General features: G+C 37.2%; 2 protein-coding genes and 1 pseudogene across 3 annotated transcripts; 1 reads left to right on the plus strand and 2 right to left on the minus strand.

The window, feature by feature from the left end:
- The first annotated feature begins 3,470 nt into the window (after positions 1-3,470).
- On the plus strand, positions 3,471-9,089 carry LOC110097226 (probable 4-coumarate--CoA ligase 2). 2 transcript variants are annotated; one of them, XM_020823487.2, is made up of 6 exons: positions 3,471-4,903; positions 7,788-7,986; positions 8,114-8,259; positions 8,334-8,401; positions 8,501-8,606; positions 8,690-9,089. In XM_020823487.2, exons 1-6 carry the CDS (start codon positions 3,848-3,850, stop codon positions 8,804-8,806), a joined length of 1,692 nt encoding a protein of 563 aa, XP_020679146.1. In that variant the 5' UTR covers positions 3,471-3,847; the 3' UTR covers positions 8,807-9,089. The 2 variants fall into 2 exon arrangements, with proteins under 2 accessions (XP_020679146.1, XP_020679145.1); XM_020823486.2 differs by lacking the exon at positions 8,690-9,089 and having other exon boundaries at positions 8,334-8,363; positions 8,470-8,548.
- A 1,161-nt stretch (positions 9,090-10,250) lies between these two features.
- On the minus strand, positions 10,251-10,690 carry LOC110097225 (annotated as a pseudogene).
- Positions 10,691-11,033: 343 nt separating this feature from the next.
- On the minus strand, positions 11,034-17,418 carry LOC110097221 (cellulose synthase-like protein D2). The gene is made up of 3 exons (XM_020823483.2): positions 16,848-17,418; positions 15,858-16,756; positions 11,034-13,753 (listed from the first exon to the last, which is right to left on the minus strand). The coding sequence occupies exons 2-3, from the start codon at positions 16,700-16,702 to the stop codon at positions 11,176-11,178; spliced, it is 3,423 nt and encodes a 1,140-aa protein (XP_020679142.1). The 5' UTR covers positions 16,703-16,756; positions 16,848-17,418; the 3' UTR covers positions 11,034-11,175.
- Between the last annotated feature and the right edge of the window lie 9,414 nt (positions 17,419-26,832).

Consider the following 26,832-nt stretch of genomic DNA (forward strand, 5'->3'; position numbering starts at 1 on the left):
ATGATCACTCTGTATTTTTCTAGGCTACTCACCCTCTTACAAAGGATACAAGTGCCTAGACACTACCACCATCCAAATTATCATTCCCCGCCATGTTGTCTTTGATGAAGATAAATTTCCTTTTCAAACTATCTTTGTAAGTAACATTTCATCATCCACACCTCACAACAATCCATTCTTACTTACTCCCATTCCTACGCCCTCTCCTCCATCGTTCCTATCTCATCCAACACTAGCTGTTTCCACTAATCCTACTCCACACCTGTAGCTACAATCCTCTGCTACCACACCTAACTGCAGCATCACACCCATATCCATAAAACAATCAAATTCTCCCTCACCTATATCTCAACCTCAACCACCAGGTTATACTGCCTCCACTCATCCCATGGTAACAAGAGTTAAGAAAGGCTCTCTAAAACTAAAAATAATCTTCAATCTCCTCCACCAGCATTCCACCAATGACAACCAATCTATATATAGTAGATCCAACCACCTACTCAGAAGCTTCCAAATCTCCCCATTATAGACAAGCCATGGCCATTGAATATCTTGCTCTGCAACAATAGGGTACCTGGACTCTAGTTCCACCACCCACAAACTCACCATTCTCAGTTGCAAATGGACATATCATACTAAAGTTCACTTAATGGCTCGATTGCTTGATACAAGTCATGTCTAGTAGCTCAAGGCAATCAACATGAATATAGTCTCAATTATCTGAAGACCTTCAGTCCAGTCGCAAACTTTTACACCATCCAAGCTCTTCTAACAATTGCCTTGAATAAACAATGGCAGGTTCATCAATTTGACGTTATGAATTCTTCCCTCCATGGTGATCTCATTGATACTATATACATGACACAACCCCGAGGATTTGAAGATTCTTTGCATCTAAATCACGTATGCCTGTTGCGAAAAGCTATCTATGTTCATATACATGCTCCTAGGTAGTGGTTCAAAATATTTTCCGAAGCTCTGAACCAGCTGGGGTTTCTTTCAAGTAGGGCAGATCCATATCTGCTCATTCTAACCAATGCAACTAAAATTTATCTACTCATATACATAGATGATTTTCTTCTAACAGGTACTGATCCTAGCCTACTTTCGCACATTATCTCATAACTTAACAATCAATTCGCCATGAAGCATCTAGGTACAGTGAATACCTTCCTTGGTATCTCTATTGAACATCATTCCACTACATACTTCCTCTCTTAGACGCAATATGCAAACTCCATACTAGCTGATGCAAGCATGTTGCTTTGCAAATACTTGCAAATGTGATTATGTCCATAACTAATATAAAATGAACACAAATATTTAACTTACCTTATTAAAAGCACCACACGATGCAACCTTTGCTGAACGTACCTCCTCCATATGCACTGAAGGTAGGGGTGTCAATTTTGGGTCACGGGTCGGGTTCGGATCGAACCCAAAATTGACCCGACACTATTCAGGTCTTGAACCTTTTTTTTTGCAAACGGATCAATTTTTCTGACCCGAACCCATCCCATTTCGGGTTCGACGACTCGAATGACCTAGTGCCAAAAAGAAAAAAAAACTGCTAGTTTTCAGGTCCAAAACGTGTCAATATCTATTTTTGGGTAAAAAAATAGGTCAATCAAGGGTTGTCGGGTCAAAATGGGTTTTCGGGTTAAAATGATTCAAATTCGGGTCAAAGGGTCAACCCGAACCCTACCCAATTTTTGAAACGGGTCAAATTGTTGAACCTGAACCCAACCCATTTCGAGTTCAGGTTGACCCAAACCCGAAATTTTTGGGTCGGGTTCAAGTTAGGTTTTCGGGTTGTGTCAAATATTGACACCCCTAACTGAAGGAATCCCAACTCTTCATCCATAACAACTTGCAATGATCCTATGTGTATAGGTGCAAAGTCATGTGCACACTTCAATATATAATACTCCCTATACACCTAATAGCACATATACATAAATAGAAAATGTATCATCTTCTACCTCTATTGTTGTATATGTAATAACAAGCTTAAGATATATCTTAGCTCTATATAAGGTATTACTCTGTCTCAGTTTCTTCACTTATGATAAAATTTTAATTCTACCATATTATTTAATAAAATAATTTTTCTTATCATTATTAGGGAAACATAGATTACCACTACCAAATTTTGATCTATCAGAACCCATTTAGTGTATTTTAGATTAACTATTGTGCTTCCATCAGATGATTGATTTAGGCTAGGTGGGATTGCTGAATGGGAATCAATAAAATTCTCAAATCCATTTGCATGCAATAGTTTTAGAACCTGCAATCTCCACATTTTATAGTTGTCATTAGACGAATGAATTGGTATTATGTTTTTTATGTTTGAGATGACGAATTTTAGTGATGTAGGAATGGTACAACTATCTGCATTGGGTGGATTCGTCGGGTCAACTATTTGGGAAGATGAAGTCTGTGCCATTTTGACTAGTGCAAGCATTTTATTCATGCTCTCATACCATGAAGAAACGAAGAAAGAGTAATACCTTTTATAGGGCTAATATATGTCTGAAGCTCGTTATTACAGAGACAACATTAGAGGTAGAAGATGATATATATATATATATATATATATATATATCTATTAGGTGTACATGGAGTATTATGTAGTGAAGTGTGCTCTTGACTTTACACCTGCACGCATAAGATCACTGCAAGTTGTTATGGATGAAGAGTCTGGATTCCTTTAGTGTACATGGAGGAGGTACGTTCGTCAGAGGTTGCATTTTACGGTGCTTTTAATAAGGTAAATTAAATATATGTGCTCATTTTATATTAGTCATGGACATAATCACATTTGCTCCCAACCTCAATTTTTCTCTTAAGAAGATGCAAATTTTATAAGCTCTTCTCACTAAAAAAATAACCCACTTAGCCCCTTAATGCTTATTAAATCAATCAATTAATTAAAATAAAAGCTCATGAACTTCATGTTTTTTTTCTATTTTTAATTAAAATCCACAGAGGAGCCTATATCATATGACTCATATGAGTATGTCATATAAGTTCTTGACCTTTTCTATTTTTATCTTGTTAGTTGTTTGCATTTATATATAAAAATACTAATTTTATCTATTTTATTCATTTAATTATTACTAATATTTTTTATATAATTTATTTATTTAAAATTTTGCTAATCACCTGATAGTGTTGTACCTTTAATAATATTTTTTTTTCTTTTGTACATAATGCATGTAAAATGTGCATACTACCTAAATTGCTAGGATATTACCTAAAATTTCCAGGCCGTTGTGCACATAATATTTGAAACAGAGGAAAATACGCTGTTTTCATGAAGGCGAAGTTTGCGTGCGCTCCGATGCTCTTTTCTGTCCCGCGTCTTCTGCCAACGCGATCGAATTCACCACCACCATATAACACACCTAACTCCTACCTTATTTATTTCTCTCCTCCTCTTCCCCACAACACCTGCCAACCCCTTACAAGCCATTACTCCCCTTCTTCCTCTCTCTTTCATCAGCCCCTCTGTTTATATCTCTCTCCCACATTTCACCTTTCAAAATCTACTCTTTACCAAACTCCAACATATTGTATTTCCCATTCAACGTTCTTTTATCCATATGACCTGCATCCGCTCTGCTGCGATTTAATTATTTCCCCTTGTCCATTAGCTTCCACGTTATTATATCCTTGTACTGAAGCCAACCGCCATCATTTCTACCTCGATTTAAGTCTGTTGTCGCCCTGCCTTCCTTGTTTCATTGAAGGAATCAGTGCTTAAGAGTCTCCGAAGGTATTGCTTTCAATCATCTGGCTAGTAGAGAGGCTCAGAACGACGTATTCGCAGTCAATACTTACCATGATTTCCGTTGCCTCACCCGATGTCCATCCTCATGAGGCCTCCCCGCCTGCGGCGGTGCCGCCGCGGCCGTCGCAAGCAGAAAATATTATCTTTCGGTCAAGGCTCCCCGACATTCCCATCCACAACAACCAGCCCCTCCACACCTACTGCTTCGAGAAGCTTGTAGAGTTCGCCGACAATCCTTGCCTCATTGCCGGGCCAACCGGCCAAACTTACAGCTTTGCCGAGACCCACCTCCTATGCCGCCGCGTAGCTGCAGGCCTCGCCGACATCGGCATCAAGCAAGGCGACGTGATCTTCCTTCTCCTCCAAAACTGCCCACAGTTCGTCTTCACCTTCATCGCCGCCTCTTTCCTCGGCGCGGCCGCGACCGCTGCTAATCCTTTCTGTACTTCGGCGGAAATCCATAAACAATTCACTTCCTCCGGAGCGAAGGCCGTCATCACGCAGTCCATGTACGTGGACAAACTCCGTAGCTGGGAGGAATTCCAAGCCGGACTCGTCGTTATCACCGTCGACGATCCCGCGGCAGGCTGTTTACCCTTCTCCGTTCTCTCCTCCGGGGACGAGGCAGCGGTTCCGGAAATATCGATCGACGCCGAAGACACGGTTGCCCTGCCGTTCTCTTCGGGCACGACGGGGTTTCCAAAAGGTGTAGAACTGACGCATCGGAGCTTGATATCAAGTATCGCGCAGCAGGTCGACGGAGAAAACCCGAACCTTTATCTGAAAACCAGCGACGTGGTGCTCTGCGTGCTTCCCCTGTTTCACATATTTTCACTCAACTCTGTTTTGCTCTGCTCGCTGAGGGCTGGAGCGGCCGTGCTGATAATGCCGAAGTTTGAGATTGGGACGATGCTGGGATATATTGAGAGGTATAAGGTGACGATGGCGGCTGTGGTGCCACCATTAGTGCTGGCTCTGGCGAAGAACCCGGTGGTGGAGAACTACAATTTGAGCTCGATAAGGATCGTTATCTCCGGCGCGGCGCCACTCGGCAAGGAGCTTGAGGCCGCCCTTAGTTGCCGGCTGCCGCATGCGATCCTCGGACAGGTGATTGATTATTTTTTGATTCGATATAATTTAAAAAATGCACCCATAGTTTGCAAGTTATTTAGCCCACACAGCGAAAATCCTTCTCAATTTAGAAGCTATGTCGAGAATAAAGGGGAAGATAAGACCGAGACCAGCCAAGCCTTTTGATTTGGTGTGACTAATTTAGGGAAGGATATGGTGTTTGTTGATGGATCCATTATCAAAATAAAAATGAGAAATGAGATTTATTCAGTGCTAGAATATTTGTGACACTAAAAATAATAAGTTAACATTTTAGTTTTATAAGAAGATTTAGTGACACAAATTTAAAATTTTATATTCATTTCTTAAAATTAATGCATAATAATCAGAAGTTCAATCAATATATCAGTCTATCTTTCAATACTCATGACTACAAAAAAATAAATAAAAATATACACAAAATATAAACACGAAATTCTAAAATCAAATCAACCTTCATTGGATCATGACCCTTTTTTGAAAAATATATAGAGTTAGCTTAAAAGCTTAATAGGTTATCAAAAGTTATAATTATAATCAATACAAAAAAATAGAAATAACATTTATGTAATCATTTAATTTAGATTAGTATTAGCATGTAATAGTAAGAATATGTGACAGTCAATATGAACAGTATCAATTCATATTAGCATTGAGAATAAACACAAGCAATGTATCTTAGAAATCAGTAGTTAATAATCATATAAGGGATCTTTATGTTATGTCATTCATATACTCATATTAAATACAATGTAGCAGGTAAACTCATGAATCTATGTATGTTTATAATTTATATCTTACTTTTATCTAAATGACATTTCTTGTATATTAGTATACTTATCATATCAAGCAAGTGTTCTACAATTGTTCTATGCATGACATACAATATTAATACATATATATTATATTCTACATCAAGTACAATGTATAATGTATAGCTTGTCCTATATCATATTCATATCATGTCATGTCATTTATGCAACTAGCATATCATATCATATTATATAGAAATGCAATATTAACATGTATGCAAAATATGTTATATGGAAGGCATAATACCGCCTCTATGACGTTTTTTCCTATATCAAGACATGTATACCCTTCAGATCAAACAAAGATTAGTCTCAATCATACCAGCCCTTATAAATAAATAGAATTCAGTCTCATATTCCATGTCACAAGTCAGATGGCTTCTTTCATATAAGAAGTCATCACTTGTTTGTTGGCGTATCATATCATATCAGTTAATTTTCTTACCTCTCTTATCAAATCATTTGGGATTATACACACTTTATTTCAAAAAAAGTTCATCAGCCCACCTTCCTGTATAAGATAGCATGTCTCCAATCAATCTTAATTAGTCAATATTTTCAACTAGTTTGTCTTGCCATCATATATATTTCATATCATATATGTAAAACCAATCAATTAAATTTTAATATGAGCCTGTCAAAATGTTCAAGATGATAATACCTACATCAATGAATATAATGTTTTCTTTTTTTCTTTTTGATAGCAAACGAGTAGATAGATCATCATGAAAATGATTAGTACGCTGATCTAATATTCAACAGTATGCGTAAATTGCCCTCTAACCAAAAAGTAAAGGCCTGCATCAGCAAAATATTTGCAAGCCAAAAATTTCCTTCAAGAGTGTGGCTGCAGAGTATGTTGAGAATATTTGATGCGTCCATTGAAAATAGCAATAAGCAAAAAAAAAAAAAAAAAAAAAAAAAAAAAAATCAATTTAGACATTCAATGAATATAATATTAATCATATTATGGGGGCATGATTAGGTTTCCATTTAAAAATACTTGAACTTGTTGTGCGATAGAAAAGTCCCCCTCAAGCTAAAGAGAAAATTCTAAAAGATGGTGGTAAGACTTGCAATGCTTTATGGTGCCGAATTTTGGCCATTTAAGTTAAGTTTTGCAGTGATGAGGATGCTTAGGTGGATGAGTGACTTTACTCTTAGAGATAAGATATGAAATGAGCATATACGTGAAAAGGTTGGAGTAGCTTCAATGGAAGTAAGATTAGAGAGAGTCATCTTAGATGATTTGGTCACATTAAACGGAGGTCTTTTGATGACACGGTTAGGAAAGTTAAAGTATTAGATTTGACTTATGTTAAGAAAGGTATAGATAGACCTAAAAAGACTTGGCTAGAAAATATTAGAAATGATCTTTCTTTATTAGATTTAAATGAAAATTTGACTTTTAACATGACACAATGACGAAAAAGGATTCATGTAGCCGACCCAACCTAATGGGACAAAGGCTTTATTGTTGTTGGTAATATATAGAGAATCAACTGCATTGCTTGCTACTAAATTGTTTTACAATCCAGTTCAAATTTGATTTTATAAATGACAAACTTGATTTGGAAGATTTAAATTGAGCTCAAATTAAATCCAAATTTCAACACAAAACTGCAATTTTATTGACTATTTCTGAACAGATTGTTTTCCTTTCAAGCATTTAAATCTTTGCTCATCAACCCGTGACGTTAGGGTTTTTCTAAACGCATTATAATTATGCTATTGGACCAAAATTAATTGTACTCTCATAGAATGATGGCTAAAGTTCAATTACTTTCTTAATTATTTGTGCTGTTCATCACTATCTTCTTGTTGCCATTAGTTATTAGTTATTACTCTGAAACAAAAAGAGCTCTGTTCCTATGTTCATCACTCTCTTTTTCCTGGAGTTTTTATTTTTTATCATTTTCCAAAATAAATTAAGATAAAGTTATATAGAAAATTTAAGGGTTTATTTGATTCTTTATTAATTGATAATTATGATATCATTGATGATGACATAGTTATCTATAAAATATATAGCAATATAAGCGAATTCTTATAAATTGCTAATGTTGCAGGGCTATGGCATGACTGAGGCTGGGCCAGTGCTATCCATGTGCCCGGCATTCGCCAAGCAACCGACCGTGGCCAAATCCGGAAGCTGCGGCACGGTTGTCCGCAATGCCGAGCTGAAGGTTATCGATCTAGAGACCGGCTTCTCGCTCAACCGTAACAAGGCTGGCGAGATATGCATCCGTGGGGATCAGATCATGAAAGGTAAGTGATCATATGACCAGCCAAATCTCATTGGCATCCAAATGGTTCATCTAACTCTCAAGCAGATTCAATTATGGATTAATTAGTCAAAATTACTTAGTTGTTTGGTGGCACGCATGTCCTACAGGTTATCTTAATGATCCTGAAGCTACATTGGCGACTATTGATGTGGAGGGGTGGCTTCACACGGGGGATGTTGGCTATGTAGATGATGATGATGAAGTGTACATTGTCGATAGAGTGAAAGAGCTCATCAAGTTTAAAGGCTTTCAGGTTATGACCAAACCCCTAAACTTCAATATATTTCAAAATCCAAGATGATTACAAGTTCTGTACTGTGGCTGCAGGTTCCTCCGGCTGAGCTCGAAGCACTTCTAGTAAGCCATCCTTGTATTGCTGACGCTGCTGTTGTCCCGTAATCACTTTTAACAGACAAATATTTTCTTGAATTCAATTCATGAAAGAACTTTCATGTTTTCTCAGACTTAAGAACCTCATTAATGTGGTTTGCCAGACAAAAGGATGAAGCTGCTGGCGAGGTTCCAGTTGCCTTCATTGCTCGATCTACTGACAATATTGAACTCACTGAGGATGAAGTAAAAGAGTTCATAGCAAAGCAGGTGACTTAAATTATTTGAGAGAAATGAGAGATCAGACTTCTAAGAAATTGCAAGGTTAACTCTTCAGAATGTTTATGTTTCAGGTGGTGTTCTACAAGAGATTGCACAAGGTGTATTTTGTCCATGCAATACCAAAATCTCCTGCAGGGAAGATTATGAGGAAGGAACTGAGAGCCAAATTGGCTAATGCTGGAGCTTAGTAGGGATCTCCTCAATAAGAGAGTCCAAAAGCTCAGAGAGTGGTTACCACTGACTGTTGAGTCCATGCATTGATTAAGAAGTTAATTTAAATAAAAATAATTAGGCAATAAAGTCAAGAAATTCCATTGAAAGTGGTATGAAGCTATTTGGTGATGTTATAGTGTTTCTTTATCATGAAACTTAATGATATAATGTGGTGCTATGAAATTTATAAATGTTGATGCTCTTGCTGTTAATCTGAGTGGTAATACAAGATAAATTAGCTTTTGAGCGGTCATCTACTCACTACTCTCCCTTCCAATCACATTTATCTTGGGGAGTTTTTTCTTTTTTATTTATTTTTTAATTTCTATGATGATAATTAGATACTAAGAAATTGGGAAAAAAAACTGTTTGAATGTAACCATTAATTGTTCATGATCAAGTAGCATATTGCCTCAAGTGCATTTTATTTCTTTCACTTGCAATATTTCCAAAGACAATCAGAGATCTTGGTGAATAGTTCTTTGATGTTTAATTTTGAAAAATCGAGACTAAGCCTTTGTTTGGGATGGCTTTCTTACTGATTCTTAGCAATTTTTTAGTACAAAATTTTTAATTTGTATACTAGAAAATTGCTTTAAGAAGCAATAAAAAAGTCGTCCCAAACGAAGTCTTAATTCTTCCAAAAAAAACCTTTTAGCCAAACCACTATCTACTAACTACATACTCTACTTTTATGATTGATAGTGCATCTATCTTATGAAATTGTGACACCCAACTGATGGCTGTAACACCAAAGATGTAATTGTCCATGACGATACTTCTTATATCTAATCTCCTTGTAGGTCTAAATCAATGTAGCTCTGCAGTTTTAAGTCAATTTTTTTTAAACTTAAAAGAATGATTAATCAAATAATTTCAGTATCATAATATCCATTCCATACCTTACCTATGCTTTCCTCCTATTGATTTCTTCCATTTCTTATGCAATATATGATTTTTACAGGCCATTGCAAACATAAGAAATCCAACAGCTATTGCATAGAGAGATTTAGCTATGTGCTCTTTTACTATTCAGTTTTTTTGGCATTTGTTCCTTAGATGATCTAAAAATACTAGTGTGTGGCATACTAAATGATCAAAATGCCCTTACAAAATCTATCATTATACCTTTGGACATTTCCAACGAAAAAATTCAATTTTCACTCCAAAATACAGTAATGCACTAAAATACAGTAACTTGTCTCCAATCGAACTCCATTTTCTAACACAAAAAAAAAAAATTCATAGTATATTCTTTCACATGCTTTATTTTTGAATTAAAAAAAAAACAAATAGAGGGTGAACAGTGCGACGCCGATCAAGTAGCGTCGCAGTGTTCACCCGCAATTAAATAGCGGCATTTTTGCCGATCGGATAAAATGACATAAGAACAGACGTTCGGGTGAAGATGCTCTTAGTTCTATACAATCAATAGCCTTGAAAGAATGCAAAAGGTTGACTTGCTAGATTTTATCCCCGAGAGGAGGTTACTGTTATTCCAGAGAATGTCAAATTGAATTTTGAGTTGATTATTTTTTAGGAATTTGTTCATTTGGAACCTGAGAGCAGTAACCTTGATCGCTGGAATCTCATGGACCTCTTATCATCAGTCACAGTTCCAACCATCACAGCAATATTATTCTCTTTTTCCTTCATGAAGTGGATAAGCTTCCTGAGAGAGATGGGGGGCTTATTAATCTTGCTAATAAAAAGCCGCTTCAGAATCACACCATTAAACTTGCTCTCAGTCCTCCTCACCAGAAACCTTGACTAGAAGCTTCAGGTAAACATCATCGCTCCTGGGCGCGGTGCGCTTCGTCTTCTTGCTCCTGCCACCGGCAATGAGATCAATCCCCATGGCTTCCAAGCTCGCGGCTGCTCGGAGAAACTGCGGATTCTTGCCTGATTTTTTCCCCCGCACTATCTTCCTTGTTAACCTTGTTGATGGCTTGCCAGATTTATAAAGAATTTTTTAAAAAAAGGGCTTCTAATGTATTTCTAATCTACTGGAATTCATAACAGTAAGTTCTGTAGGCGTCAAAATCAATTGAAATGCATACATGCATAAAGTTCGATGGCCATGAAATCATTCAAATGCTTTGTTTTGCACTCCATTTCATAAGGAGAACAAACGGAACTCAAAATGAAATCATAATAAAAAGAATGAAGAATTAAAATATAAAAAACTATTATCAACAAATCTTACATAAAACCAAAACTATTAAAATGAAGATTTGTTCCATCTACAAAATAATCAACATAAATTCAAGTATTTAGAACATTTAAACCTCTAACAAAAAAAAATCAAAATGGTTGAAAGCTTTGCAGAATGGAAGGAATAAAATCAGGGGAAAGAGAAGGAACCGCCAATCTGAGAATTTGCTGAAGGGGGATTGATGGCGACCCAGAGCAGAGAGATGGTGATGGCAATGAGGCCTGACCAAACGAAGACGATGGTGGGCGTCCTTCCCCTCCTGCCCATCAACCCTTTGGCAAACGGGTAGAGATGAGCAAGCACCCAAATGCTGAAGAACACTCCACCGAGTAGCCGGCTCCACTGCGGGATCACGGAGTAGATTGTCCTGCTCACCCCCACCGCTATGGCAATCATGTTCACCATCATGATAGTGAGCGGAGGGATCATGAGTGACGTCCATTTAACCACGTAGAGGTCGGCGAACTCATCATCGTTGTCATCGCCGGCAGATTTGGACGTGAGCGTGAAGGATATCTCAATCCCAGCCACAACCTTGAGAAGACCCTGTAGCACCGCAGCAAGGTGGGCGCTTGTACCGCCTATGAGCCAGAACTGCTCGTTTCGCCACCACTCCTCAAGCTCAATCCCAGACCACCGGATTTCTAGAATGGCTAACAGGCATAGGCAGACCGTGATAACGAGGAGATAAGCAAGGAATGTGACATTGAGTGTCTGCACAATGAACTGGCCCGAGAAGAGCGAGAGGGCGGGGAGGAAACAGTAGACGATGAGGAAGAAAGAGGTGAAGGGATAGATACCAACGTTAAGGTACGCGATGCGCTGTAAAAACTTCATTTTTGGGCTTGCGAGCAGGGCGTTGTTGCGGGAGAAGAAGATTTCCACCGAGCCGGTGGCCCAACGGAGGACTTGGTGCAACCGATCAGTAAGGTTGATGGGCGCGGTGCCGCGGAAGGCGTCGCGCTTGGTGACGCAGTAGATTGATCGCCAACCGCGGTTGTGCATCCGGTAGCCAGTCACAACGTCCTCCGTGACCGAACCGTAGATCCACCCTACTCTGTTTCCCCACTCCGTCTTGTCCTCGTACCAACACGACACCACGCTGATGGCCTCCGCCACAGTAGATGCATCGAGTGGGTCGCGCGGGATGGTCAAAGCACCAGGCGGGCGGCCATTTTTCACAGACGGGTGGTCGGCGAGCGGTCGTCCCTGGAACTCGGCCACTGGAATAGAATCCACAAGGAAGCTCGAGTTGCCAAATTTGTTGGGGAAGGAGGAAAGGGCCATTGATTCCTCATCGTCGTCCTCGGGCATGCGTAGGGCGCGGGAGGCTGAGGAGTCTTCGTTGGCGACACGGCGGGGGCGGGGAAAGCAGCAACTGCAACAGCCGGGGGCTGAGTGATCCTTGGCGCGTGGGGGATCAAAACCGTAGAGAGCAATGCGACGAAAGAGGCACCCAGTGCCAACATAGACGGGACCCTGCAGGCCGTCCAGTGCGCGCATGTTGACGTCGAAGAACACGGTGTTGTGGTTAGCGTACCGGTCGGAGGGATCAATCCCCTCAAATCGCTGCGGGAACTGTACATAGCAAATGCGGTCACCACCGCGGTCCATCATAAAGCACATCCCTTCGCGCAAAGCTTGCGAGTTATATATGTAGTGGTCGCAGTCCAGGTTGAGTATGAAGGGTCCGTTCGACATGATCGCCGAGGCGCGAACGAGAGCATTCATGGCGCCGGCCTTCTTGTTGTGGTCATATCCTGGCCTCTTCTCACGGGAGACGTAGACCAGCATGGGCAACCGCACATCGACCTCTGTCAGGTCGAGAATGCCGTCGCCATCGCCGCCGATGGATTCATCCATAGGAGTACCGAACACAGCGTCCTCAGCTGGGGGCCTGAGCATGACTTGGATGATGCCGGCGTGGTCGCCACGGGAGTGGTCTATGTTGGGTTGAGTCCAGGTGCCTGGCCAGTGGGTACCATCGGCCATCCAAGTAGCCTTGGGAATCTTGACTATTGGCTCGTCCATGTTCTCACGGTGGAGGCGGGCAGCGTTCAGCTCCTCGCGAGCGTGGAAAGCATCAGAGCGGCGGCGGATGGAGTCGGGAAGGCCATTAATGCGAACCTTGAACTCGTCATACTCTCGTTTGACGCGACGGCGGTCGCGAACAAAGTCTTGGCGGACTTTGTTCTTATAAGGGTCGCGCTTAAGAGCGAAGTAACTCTCGGGGTTGCGAGGCTCAATGCGGTGCTTGCGACAGAAGGGAACCCAAACAGAGGCAAAAGATGCGGCCTCCGCCATGGCTTCGAATGTGAGGAGAGCACCGCCATCATCAGAGACGTAGCAAGCGAGCTTCTCCACTGGGTATTCTGCGGCGAGGATGGAAAGGATTGTGTTGGCGGTGACGAGGGGCGGCTCCTTCTCTGGGTCAGCGGTGGAGACAAAGATGTCTACACCGGGGAGGTCGGACTTTCCGGTGGGATTTGTAGGAGTGGGTATCTCAAACTTATCCTTGAGGACAGATAGGTCCGTGGCACGGTTCACTGGAGAGAGCTTGGGGAGTTGATCGAGAAGCCATGAGAATGCGAACCATAGCTCGCAAACTACAGACATACCCCATAGCCAGATAGCATCAGGATTCTTGTGCTTGATTCTCCAAGCCAGAAAAAGAACCAGTACCACCATGCGGATGAAAATTAGCAGCCTGCATTTACAAAGAAGCACATTAGAACAATATAACATATTGTTCTACAAAGCATGCAAAGCAGAACCATAACTTCAAAAATAAGGAATTTTGGTGCAATTCAGAAGATATGTAAAATATAATCATCACTAAGAGGTTAGCGTTTGATTGCGGATAACACAGAAGCTTGATTAACAGTGATAAAGGTTGTAACAATATAAAAAATTTATGCAATTATTCTACAAAAGTGAAAATATAAATTTATCAGGAATTTCTAACAAAAAAGTTTTTTTTTTTCAAGTTTATCTCAGTTCTAATGGTGAGATTGGTATGGAAGGATTGGCATGATGCATAGATTCATCAGTTTTTTTTTTTCCCAGTTTTTGCTATAAAATAATTTTTTTTTAGTGTCACAAAAAACATTTGTATTGCCCAACTATTTTTATTCTTACAAATAAATCACTCTAATTAAAAATTTGTATCATGTCATATCATTTATGCTATGTATCGTATTCGTATCATGTAATAGTCATGATGGTCATGTTATAAACATGTGCATCATGTAATAGTCATGTAATGAATCTATGCATCACGTAATAGTCATGTAATTAATAAACATATGCATGTAAGAGGCGAAAAAACTGCTCCAGAGAGGCCCAATTCTACCAAAAAAAAATGTTTATTCAAAACAAATGAACTATAATGCCAAGCAAATTTATAAATATGCTAATTTTATAGAATATAATAATTAAAATAGACCAAAAAGGTGAATAATTTTAAATCCCTAATAAATTAATCTTTATTATAATATTAAAAATAGAACACATACAATTTCTATTATTATGATTAATTTTCACTCCACTAAGAATTTAAGTCCATTGTTAGCCCATTATAGTTAGATGTTAAATGTGTTATGCTAGTTAACTACAAAAAATTAGGTGATATATTGTGCATATTTTGTATTTCATGCAAATAAAAAAACCCTCAAATTAAATGAAAGTTCACATTTAGACTTTGTTTGGTATAATTTTTTTGCTATTTTTTAAAACAATATTATAGCACAAAAATTTCTTTAATTTTTATAATAAAAATTGTTTTAAAAAGAAATATGAAAACTGCCCCAAATGAAACCTAAATCTCCTGTATTGAAAGAAAGACAGATTTAGGAGCATAAAAAAAAATCAGAGTTAGGATTGAATAAAAATCAGTAGATTTACTTTTAGATGAATGTAATATGAATTTTATATATATTAAATTATTCTCAAAATAAATCAAATGAACTTAATTCTTTTTAGATAAAAAATTTGATCATAATATTCTTAGACAACCTTTTATAATACTCTTGTGTCTAAATTATATCAAAATAAATTAAAGAAAAAAAATGAATTTTACTTTATAAGTTAATATTAATGAAATATTTTATATTATTCACATATGATAATGTTTTGCAAGTCAATAAAAAAAATTTAGATGTAAGATATATAAATACTTATAAAATGCATATAAATTCTCATTCATTTTTATATTGAAAATGAATAAAAATAAAATCATCATTTTTTTTAGAAATATTCAATCAAACACAAATACCCATACAACAATAAAGTGAAAATGGCCCTTCTTAAAATTGAACAAAAGAATTGCGTTCTCCAATAGACTATATAATTTTTATAATCAATCAAAATAATATATAATTTTTATAATATATATTAAATAAATGATATTGGAAAAAAAAAATCGGTAACTTTTTTCGGTTTCTCAAGAAACCGGAAATCCAAATCATGATTTTTTTTAAAACCGTGATTTTGTCAAACCCGTTAACTGATTTTTCAGTTCTGCTCCTTCTAAAATTTAATTCAAATTAAGTTCTTTAACTAAATTAAACTAATAATCAGCTTTTTTTAAAATTCGGCCGCTCACCTTTGATTTTGTTTAAAACCTTCATTTGGCAAGCTTAGAATTTTTTTTTATTTTAATTTTATGTAGCTTTTCCTTCTGTTTAATGAAAATAAGAAGGCTCCCACATAATCTTCCTCCTACCTTATCGTCACTCTTAATTGAGCAAATGGTTAAAAACATCAATGACAAGTAAAACCTATAGAGCAGAGCAAGAACAGAGTAATCTCACCTGTAAGGACTAAGGATGGCCGCCGGAATCTTAAGCTTTCTAGTCAGCGGCCGCCACGGCTTGCTCACAAAATCTTTAGCATGCCTGTCATCGCCGCCACCGTCGTGGCCTACCTCATCTTCCTCTGGCCAAATCGCGTTTCCATACCCGTAAGTTCCCTTCGTCTCGAACAACCACCGATTGTGCTCAAATTCACTGGTTCCTCCTTTCATGGATCTCATCATCGACAGCCTCCTCTCCATCCTCGCCCCGGCTTTTGAAGCCGATATCCTTGGCACCGTGATCGCCTTCCTCTCCTTGGCGATCCTCGCCACCTCCTCCACATCAGTAGCCTTATAAGGTTCCTTACAACCGGGACACAGCTTCCCCCCGTTCTTCACCGCGTCATCGAAGCAATCCCGGCAGATCTTGAACTCGCACTCGCAGGGAAGCATCTCCTCCCCGCGCTCGTCGCACATCACCTTCCCATCACACCCTTCCACGGCGCAAGTCGACGCCTTGGCGGCCGCCGACCGACTCAGGTTGGTATCCGTGACCTTGTCCATCATATGGGCGCGTGTGACGCTGTTAAACCCGCCGGTGAAGAGAGAACTCGAGACGTAGTGCTCCTCGGCCTTGGCGGAGACGAAAGGGTCGACCGGGACTACCTCCATGGGCTGGTTGTCCGGCGTCATCGGGAACTGTACGTGGTAGTTGTTGAAGTCCACGCTGCCAAGCTCGCTCTCGAGGTCCTCACGCGAGTAACTGATGTACCTCCCAGAGGGCGTTCGCCGGCCGAATGTCACCTTTGGAGCCGCCGTTGGTGCTGTTGGAGGCTTCCCCTGAGCTTGCTCCGGATACATCATCCTTGCCGATGACAATCAAAACGCCAACTTCAGCTTGCAAATCGAAGCAATTTACTGCGGCCAAACAAACAGAGATTTGTAAATATTATGTCGCAAATCGCAATTGACAAAAAAAAAGGATTTTTTTCCAAGAATGTATTCTTACCTTAAAAGAAATCAGGGGAGATGAGATGCGTAAGGATTCGATAGCGCATTGCTCTGAAAATCAGTGCCGCGGAAGCATAAGAACCAATCAGTTGAGAAGGTGATTATATGGAAGAGGTTGCTTCTCTACTCCGCCAGAAATCATTCAAAACACGAGTGAAAAGAGAGAGTTGGTGGACTACGACTGTAGACGAATCGGATCAGACCCGGTCTCCAAAAGCAGAGTAGTCTAAGACAACAAATGTCACCTCAAAATGTATTTTTGTACAAGGGGAAAAATCTGAACATGCGTTGCAGATGTGAGAGTTCTTCGAGGAACGGAGAACAAGGGGACAGTTATGGCTGCCGGCGGTCAAAAAGCAGCTCGGCACTGAAGTTTAAATATGGGGCGTAAAGTTAGGGTTAGGGTTTCCAGAGAGAAAATAAAGAGAGAGAGAAAGAATGGGGTTGGAAATGAAGACGACGGAGAGTGAGGAACAGAGGACGGAGAAATGAAGGTTTTTATTGCTTGCTTGGCTGCTTGCAAATAGGTTCAGAGAGAGCGTGCAGAGGAGGAAGTGTGGGTAGGACCGTAGGAGGAAGTGGGGAGGAATGAACTTCCAATGAGCTGTTTTCGCGTGGAAAAGATGAGAAATTATTAGGTACGGAGTGCGGACGGGAGAACCGTCTGCACACTAGTATAAAATAATGTTCGGTACCGTTCGGTACCACTCGGTACCGCTGGGTACCGCTCGGTACTCTGTGTCTGTGCAGACGGTTCTCACCCCGTCTGTACTCCTCACTTAATAATTTTTCGGAAAAGGTTCACCACATAGATCGTGAATCAAATAAAGCCGACATTGGCATTGGCTTGTCAGGGCTGACGTGGCAAGCTGATGAGCTGGAGTCGGGCTGGCCGGACCGCGGTATTCACCAAACGCGATCCGTGCCGTGCTGTTTCGGTCTTCCGAAGCGTCGCGGATTTCTCCGTTGACATTTATGTACCCGAAATTACTCCATTTATTAGTGAGAGCAATTGCTCACTTTGTCAAATAATATATACAACTTAAATTTTTAGACTTTCATTCTTAATATTCTTATTATTTTAAAAGTATTATTATTATCTCTTAATTATGTTGATATAAATGAATTTTTATATAAATATAATTTAAAGAGTATTTCATTTTTAAAGAAACGTATTAAGTAATACATTTAATCTTTTTTTTAAAAAAAAAATTCATTATTTTAATTTTAGGCCGTTAATTATTAATCTTTATCATATTGACTATTATTTTTGTCCTTTTTTCAATTATTTTCAAGGTCTTTATAGGGTGGGAATTAATTCTGTATGCGGACATAGAGATGAATCCAAAGATCAATTTGAACACACCACGTCATTTTTTACTCGAACACGGGCTATGTTTGAGCAGTTGTCGCATGCTTGATAATTCTACCGTGTATAATATTTCCCTTTTGATAGGGTAATTTGCCTCAATTTTAAAGATACTTTTTTATGAAGCACTTTTTTTATTTTTTTAATATAGTTTTATAATATCTTATAAAAAATATTTTCTTCACATATCAGATTGTATATTGCAAGAGAGAATTAACTATCTTGCAATTTAATAATAAATTGTTGTACTTCTGAATATAAATTTTAAAAATATCGTTGCATTTCGTTGCCAAGTTACAAGAGATCATTTCAAACACATATAAACCGCGTAAGCATAATCAGGTAAGGGCACAAAAGTTCTGAAAAATTCTCCTCATTATTTAACATTTTAATTCCTATCCATCTATCATATATTCATATCGCAAGAGATAAAACATACTTGATGTGTGTCCAAACAGCCACGGCAGGTATGAAGTCGACCAGCCATTGCGGAAAATGCTCATTGTCAGTGGTTGAAGTCTATCATCAAAATATAAATACTCATCTTAGGAGAAGTCTCGCGTGATTAAATTCTCTTTAATGAAATATAATTTCAAGCAATTCCATCTTATTTGTGATGGTATATAATTATATTTTGAAAAGTGATGGCACCAAATTTAAGGATTCTTAGAGAATGAAATGAGGAAAAATTTCAGTGTTTTGAGAACAAAAAATTTATAAGTGCTTGAATTTTAATGACATTTTTTTTCATATTAAAATTTCATTTTTTTTTTCACTGCTTTATAAACATTAATCAATCCAATCACTATGCTCAACAAATCATTCGATGTCTTGTTAAATCAAATAATTTTTTTTGTACATTTATAATAATGGTTTTGTTTTTTTAAGATATATAAAAATAATATGTCATCTCGTACCTCCGATTGATTTAACGACAAGCGTGAGAACTCGCTCAACGATTATCGACATTTATTGTGTAATGCTATCAACTATCTCTAAGATTAGGTGATTTAATTTTAATGTTCTGATATAACATGTATTGCCCAAATTTAATTTAGGCATGAAATAATTGAAGTGCTGTACATAAATGATCTCAAATTGATTTGGATAGAAAATGGGATATACGAAAATCTCACTCACGTATCTGAGAGAGACAGAGGTCAATTACTGAGGATCCGACGTTTGCGTGGCTTGACGAGCTGACGACTATACGGTCGGCCGACCGTGCTTAAGTATCTCATCATTTGGACGCGAGAGTACCTTGAGTGCATAGTCTCGTAACCAGGATGATCCGGTATTATGTTGGAAGATGCGAGAATTAGACTAAGATCGATATGGCGTTAGCGAATATGCTCAATCCTGAGTGCTATGTGGAGTGCATTCTCGCTTCCGGAGTCTAATCTGGCAACATTGTTGAGTAGCCCACCGCTAAAGCGCTGTATTGGAGGCTCGCTAATATCAGATCTAAGCATATTGTAGACTCCTTAAGGATTATATATATAATATTTATATATATACTATCTAGTATATATATCATATATATATAATATATATATTATTAAGGGTCATTTCCTTTTGCAGTTTATTTGATGCAGGGATCCAGAACTCTTCCTTGAAATTATATCTCTATGGGAGTGTAAGCTGGCCTGGAATCTTTGCGCAATATCTTTGAAAAGAGAGTGACATATGTTAATGTTTGGGAGTTAATAAGAGACATAAAAATTTTTATATGTTTATAGTTCACGTCTAGTGCTATGAGCATATCTGACATGTCCTATTTATGTTAACATTAACAGTATTTAGTAATATAAAATTTTAAGTTATATTTAATTGTCTCAAATTATTATTTAAAGTCTTTAGATATACTACTATGTCTATTATAAATTGCTTAGCATATGAATTTTTTGATGTATTGCAATGCATAAATTGGAAAATATTTAAGTAAAATAAATTAATTTGAAAATTTAGATGGAAAAACTGTTGTCTGCTGAGCGTATATTATCGCTCATTGTTATTTACCTTCTATTTTCACGGATTGATAGGAGGGAAAGGGTCTGTATGTGAAGTTCAGGATGCTCATATGACCTATAAATAGGTATTATTATCTTTTGATTTTTAATATATGTCATGGATAGTTTGATCATTGCTGCTGTTTGTAGCTATGTTTGTAGATTGAACGCGTATGTTGTATTGTTACTTGATGATAAATGTAAAAAAACGGATTTTTGTAAATGAGTTTCTTTTTCAGCTACTTTGGATGTTGTTAGTATCTTGTGTTCTTTATGTTTGGTAAGTTTAAAATTGTATGAGATTTTGAAAAAAAAAAAAGTAAACTATATGTTGGGGTTTCGTTCGTCGCAAGTAAAATGATATTAGTAGGACATGATTCAGGTCTATGAGCTTCTTACGAGAGGATTTGTAACACACTGGCACATGCTAGCTCCAAGATATGTAAATGTCGTTTAAATCGAATTTGTCATCCAAGCTACAAGAAAGAGTCTTTCTAGGAGAGTCTTCAATGATCGCGGTTTCATTCACAAATTGTCGACCATGGAGCTTACTACTGATGCGCTATTTAACATACTCACCCCAAATTGCAGACAATTTAGGGCTCCATCACAGGTCTGTGAGTTATAGCCTCTTAGCTTACCCTATTTCAATGAAGTCACTCACTCCTAGTTGTTCCATCTAGAGCAGCCAGTATTGAGCTAGTGGCGTCTAACGGAAGTCTATAATAGTGAACCATAGTGTGATTTAGCATCTATTTTTACTCTTTAAGTAGGCCTCTTTTTTTTAATCTTCCTTCCCTATGAAATAAATAGGTAAAAATGATATTTTTTGAAATCTTTGGGTGTCGTTTTCTCATTAATTATAACACACTTCGGACTATGTAATAGAATTTTCCACACTTTATATCCATTCATCTCTTTTGCATTTTCACGTTAGTTTTTAGGCCATATTGCATTAAGCGTCGATTGCTATTATATGGTGTGTGTAATCACAGTTGTACAAACTTGAATCTAAATAACTTTCTTTCAAGAAAAACCAAAGGACGGTGATGGGAGAAGATTAATTTCTTGACTCTTAATTGAAGTTATGCTTTTAAAATGTCATTATGAGTTGGACTATTATTTCCATATATTAGATGACTAATCTCGCAATACCTAGTTAGGCAACATGTATATTTGGCTCCTGAGACTTTTTAAATGATATACAGCTAATGTTTCATCAAAATAAGAATTTTGTAAGATATATGATCCACGCCAAGTCTACTAATTTTAAGGTTAAAAAATCAGACCCTAATTAAAACTTTGCTTTGAGGACTGTACCTTAATTTAATTTTTCTCCTAAGTTTACTTTTCGAGTTAGTGACGACCTTATAAAACTATTTAAACTCGTGTTATAATTGAATGTAAAATTAATGGGGTGCAATTGTGTTTATTCTAAGATCATTTAGTGATTATGCTAATAAATCTTTGGACTGAAATTTTTATGATAGTGTTATAAAATAATACTCTCTAATCATTAAAACCTTTAAAAAATGGGCAGATTTAAAATTCAATATTGATTAAGGCCAGGTGTGATAACTGGAGGCTCTCCTTAAGGATATATTGGTACATTGAAGAATAATGAATAAATTATTTTGAAGGGGCTTGAATACCCTTCTGGCATTGAATTTTTTTGCATGAATTTTCCAAGTATGTGTGTCATTTGTTCCCCATTTTTCTAATTTAGTATATTTCATAATAATCATTAAACACATACACTAGCGTTCACTATATCAATAGAGAATGCAGAGCTATAATATAGGTATATCAGTGGAATTAGAAGGTGATTTAGTGTCTCTCAACGAAGTAAAGATTTAAATTTAATGAAAAAAAAATTAGTATTTCTAGGTATTAATTATATATTAATATAAAATATTTGAATTTTATTTTTTAATATGATTAAGAATTTACCATCTTTTTTAAATTTTAGAATATATTTTTTTCATTCATTGGAAATCTAATACGACTACTTACCTTTTCATTAATAAATGTACTCGCAATAATCATGCTTGTTTCAAGCAAAGCATGCATACTAAAGATAGATCACACCTCTGAAAAATTACAAGGGTGCAAAGCTGAAATCAAATAGCTGTTCTTTTTCAAGTGCGTCATCGTGCTTTGCACGCGGTCACACGACTCCTTGATCATATCATAGCAAGTTACACTCTTCACACCATATATTAGTGACTAGAGGTAGTGAGCCCTCCAATTTTCTCACGTCCGTAAAATTGATCATAATATAGAACTATACAGGAGTCTTCTTTTTTTTTTTGGTGTACCCAACCACAGCAACAAACACGCTTAGAACGGCTATAATTTTTTATAAATATTTGTTACAAATATCTTCTATTTTCATCATTACATTACATATAGATATTATTTAAAAACAAAATAGAAGATAGTATAGCTAATTGCCTAAGACGATGAACTGCCTGGCAGTTGTCCCATGGGTGGTGTTGTAGGGGTGATCAATTTCGGGTCACGGGCAGGTTCGGGTCGAACCCGAAATTGAACCCGAGGGCACTATTCCGGGGTCAACCCGAACACGACCCATTTTTAAAAAGGGTCAGTTTTTCCTGACCCAACCCGACCCCGCTTTCGGGTCCCGGGTCAACGCGACACGACCCGAATGAACCCGTTTCAATTAAGAAAATGGCTACATTTCAAGGTCAAAACACAGGCGATCAATCTCCTTCACTTTTCGGACCTGTCAAAGTCGTGGAGAGATCAAATATCGACGGTCCAATCTTCTGCGATAGTTTGAAGGACCGGTGAGTTCACGAAAATATGTTGTGTTTACAAAGAGGTCAATATTTGCGGGTGTGATATAAGGAGTTACTCCAAAATGGTTATAACCCCAAACCCGACTTAACCATTTTTAGATATGAGGATCTGGAGATGCTAAATCTCCTAAACTCCGCCACCCGTTTCAGGTCTCGGGTGACCCTAAACCGAATTTTTGCGTCGGTTTTTTTTGGGTCGTGTTTGCCCTGACAATTTTTATGGGCAAGGACCCAAGAAGGAATAGGTCAAAAACAGTTGTTGGAGCGAGTGGGTCAAACCCTAAAGTGACCCCGCTGCTGGCTCCGGACAAGATTCGGAATCCGACCCGTTTAAGACATGGATCCGCCCCCCCAAAAAACCTGGTCAACCCAAACCACACGAATGACCCAATACCGGCCAAAAAAAATTTGCTGGCGGAACACGGGTTGATCTGGTTGAGATGTTGGACTCACACCTAGCGAGCGGAGGCGGGGATGCAACGAACGTCTTAGGCTGAAAACTCGTGGGAGGAGGAGGGACAGGTCCGACAGGGCGGAGCATTTTGGGGAGATACTTGCGGCCACGAGGACAGTCGATGTGGGACCGTGCCTACAGGCAAGCAGCTCAACGTGGGCAGTCTTTTGGTTAGACTCACTGTGGTTAAGGACTTTGCCACTTAGGGCTTGCAAAGTGCCGGGGGGGAGTTGAGCGGGGAGGGACCGTGTTGGTAATCTCGGATTTCAGGTCAACTCGAATCCGACCGTATCACTTTCCTGGTGCCTATAACCTGAAATTTTCGTGAGTTCGGCGTGTTTTTTAGGGTCTGGATTCAAATAGTAACAACCTAAGTCCAAGTTATGTGTATCTTAAGAACATAGTCGTTTACTGTAAGTTTAATTTGTCAATTTAATGTGTGCTGAGTAGGGTACTTGATTGGGTCCTCAGACTTAGCTAGTTAACAAGACTTCAGTGCTCTATAGAGAGTGGTGCACTCTGAAGAGATTTTATTTAGCTCAAATCTTCTAACTTTGACGAGAGCGAAGTTGGATATGCACTTAGCGACATGTTGAATTAAATTCTAAATTATTAGAAATGTACTTTAATTAATTAAAATGGTTGACGTCTATTGGCTTGATTTATTTGAAATGATTTACCACTTTCTGAAAGCAGTCCTTCTCTATAATAGTAGTTTGATAATCACTCAAAAATTTTCTGTTACTATGATAAAATATCATACACAAGCATTGTGTAAACTCCGCGCCACCCAGCAATCCTGGCCGTCAAGACCGCGTTTCGACGGACCGAACCGGTGTTTCTAACTCATGTGTGTGCATAACTGGTTAATTACTCGGCCTCGATGTATCAGGATGCCTCAACCTAAAAGCATACCGAGTGTATTAGCACAATAAAACCTCGCTCAAAAACCGGTGTGAACCGTCCGGTTCAACCGCCCTCGACCGGTTGAACCGGATGCGCCGAGTCTTTTAAAGAACCGGCCGGTTCAACTAATAAGTGATATTGTAAGAATATTTAATTTTATATAAAATGTTTAAAAGGCTTGAAATATTAAATTAATTTAAATATCATAATTATCATATATATATTATAATAAATATATGATTGCATAGTGTTTTATTAAGTATAAATATAAGTTACATTTATAAAGTCTATAGTTGTAATCTAGCTCACACTTGATGCCAGAGAAGATACCATGAGAAAAGCTAATTAGTAATACGTGCGTCCCCATTAAATAAAGAGGAAGTACAAGGAACAAATAAAGTGGTATATAGAGACATAGATAAAACTCCTAGGTAGAATATGTAGGTCACTAACAACTTGTAGTTTTTTTTGTGCTTATCAACATTCAACAAGTGTTACTACTGAATAGCACTTGTTTAAAGAACTTGTTGGAATTTTATTTTTGTAGATATTCAAAATAAAAATCATAATAATTAATTTTTTAAAATACTTTCTTAAATTTATTATTCAATTCATATATACTTTATTAATTTATTCAGTAAAAAAATTTATTTATAATTTTTTTATATATAGAAAAAAAAAGTTTTAAAACTTTTTCTAAATCGCGAGAATTTAAATGCAATAGAAATATAATAAATCTTTAAAGAAATAATATTGTATGGACTTTATAAGAATAAATAATTTAGGTATAAATATAAGAGAGATATGATAATATATAATTCTAATATATGTATAATTTGTTTAAATACTATAACATAAAATAATAAAGCTTTAATCAAAATTCTAGTATATTATATAGAGAAATGAACACTAGAAGAATCTCTTTCAATATGATATATATAAATATATTAAACGAAGATTGAGATGTTATTATTTAAAATTTAAACTGTAGAATTAGTGTATATATTTATAATTAATGTCATATAACATATGATTATATATTTATACTTTAATTTTACACTATATATATTTTAATAGTCTATAGTGTTAACTAAATGATGTATTATGTATGATTTTATTATTTTTTTGTCTAAAATTCTTACAGAACTATCAGTGAATAAACATTCTTTAAGAATATATTGTCATATTATATTTTAATTTTATTACTTTTAATTATATTACCCTTATTTATACGTCATCCGGTTCGACACGGTATCGACCGGTCAAAACGCGTCGAACATGAACTCTCGTTCTTCCGGTTCGTTGTCCGGTTCCGGTTTTCACAACCTTTGTACACAAGAGAGGATTTTAGGTCAGAGTGCAAGCGGGAAGAACCGTTTGCACGGGTAACTCGATATAAAATCCAGCACTGGATTGAGGTATCACTAGTACCGCTTGGTACCCGTGTGTTGTGCAGACGGTGCTCTCCCGGCCCCGTACTGCACCCGCACCTTCAAATAATACTCTATATATCCAATTACCTTAAGCGTAAACATAACACTCACAGAAATGTTGCAAAATAGTTAAGAATTTATCATAAAGTATACTGTTCAAAAAGTTGTCTATGAGTTAGTTACTTATCTTTGAGTTAATTCTTTGTTATTAGCTTTGAATATAAAATGGATTGGTTTAAACTGCTTTATTTTCTCTAGAGTAACTTAATTATTTTATATTTTAATTAATATAGTTCATCTTTATTTTTTTTTTTTTTTTTTTTTTGAGGATGTGAGGTATAATATAATACATAAGTTATATAAATGTTTAAATATCTAAGTGATCTATTTATTTATATCAAACGGAGTTTAGAATAAAATCTAGTGAGTAGAGTTTATTACATATTAAAAAATATGTTTAAGTATTATATATTAATTTCCTAGTACGTGAAATGCTCATAATTATGAGCAGTGGTGATGGAAAAGAAAAGATATAAGTTCACATCTCATAAATATTCTAGGCTCGACCAATCTGCAATACAATAATTACTGTTTAACATAGTATAGTTTTAGCATATATAGACAATTTTCTTATAAAATTGATATGTAAGAGATATAGTAATTTTTTAAAGTTTGTGCTATGATTTTTTTTTAAAAGCAATGGAGAACAAAAAAAATACTCGATTTCATAGTGATCAGATTTAAAAAATTAATATAGTCACGGTTTGAAAAGCAAAATCAATAAAAATAATATATCGGTAAATGAAACTATTATATCAGAGGTTATAATAATTTAGCTCTTACCTATGTCTCGAATATATCATTAGAAGTTGCGAGAATAAGATAAAGGTGGCGTTGATTGATATGCATCTTGAGCCAACGCCGCTTTATTGAATTAATTAAGCTAATTTCTTGACTTTACAAGAGTGACTGCGCGTCGGCAAAATAATT

Source organism: Dendrobium catenatum, unplaced genomic scaffold, assembly GCF_001605985.2.
Source record: "Dendrobium catenatum unplaced genomic scaffold, ASM160598v2 fragScaff_scaffold_716, whole genome shotgun sequence".
In the NCBI taxonomy this organism is placed as follows: domain Eukaryota; kingdom Viridiplantae; phylum Streptophyta; class Magnoliopsida; order Asparagales; family Orchidaceae; genus Dendrobium; species Dendrobium catenatum.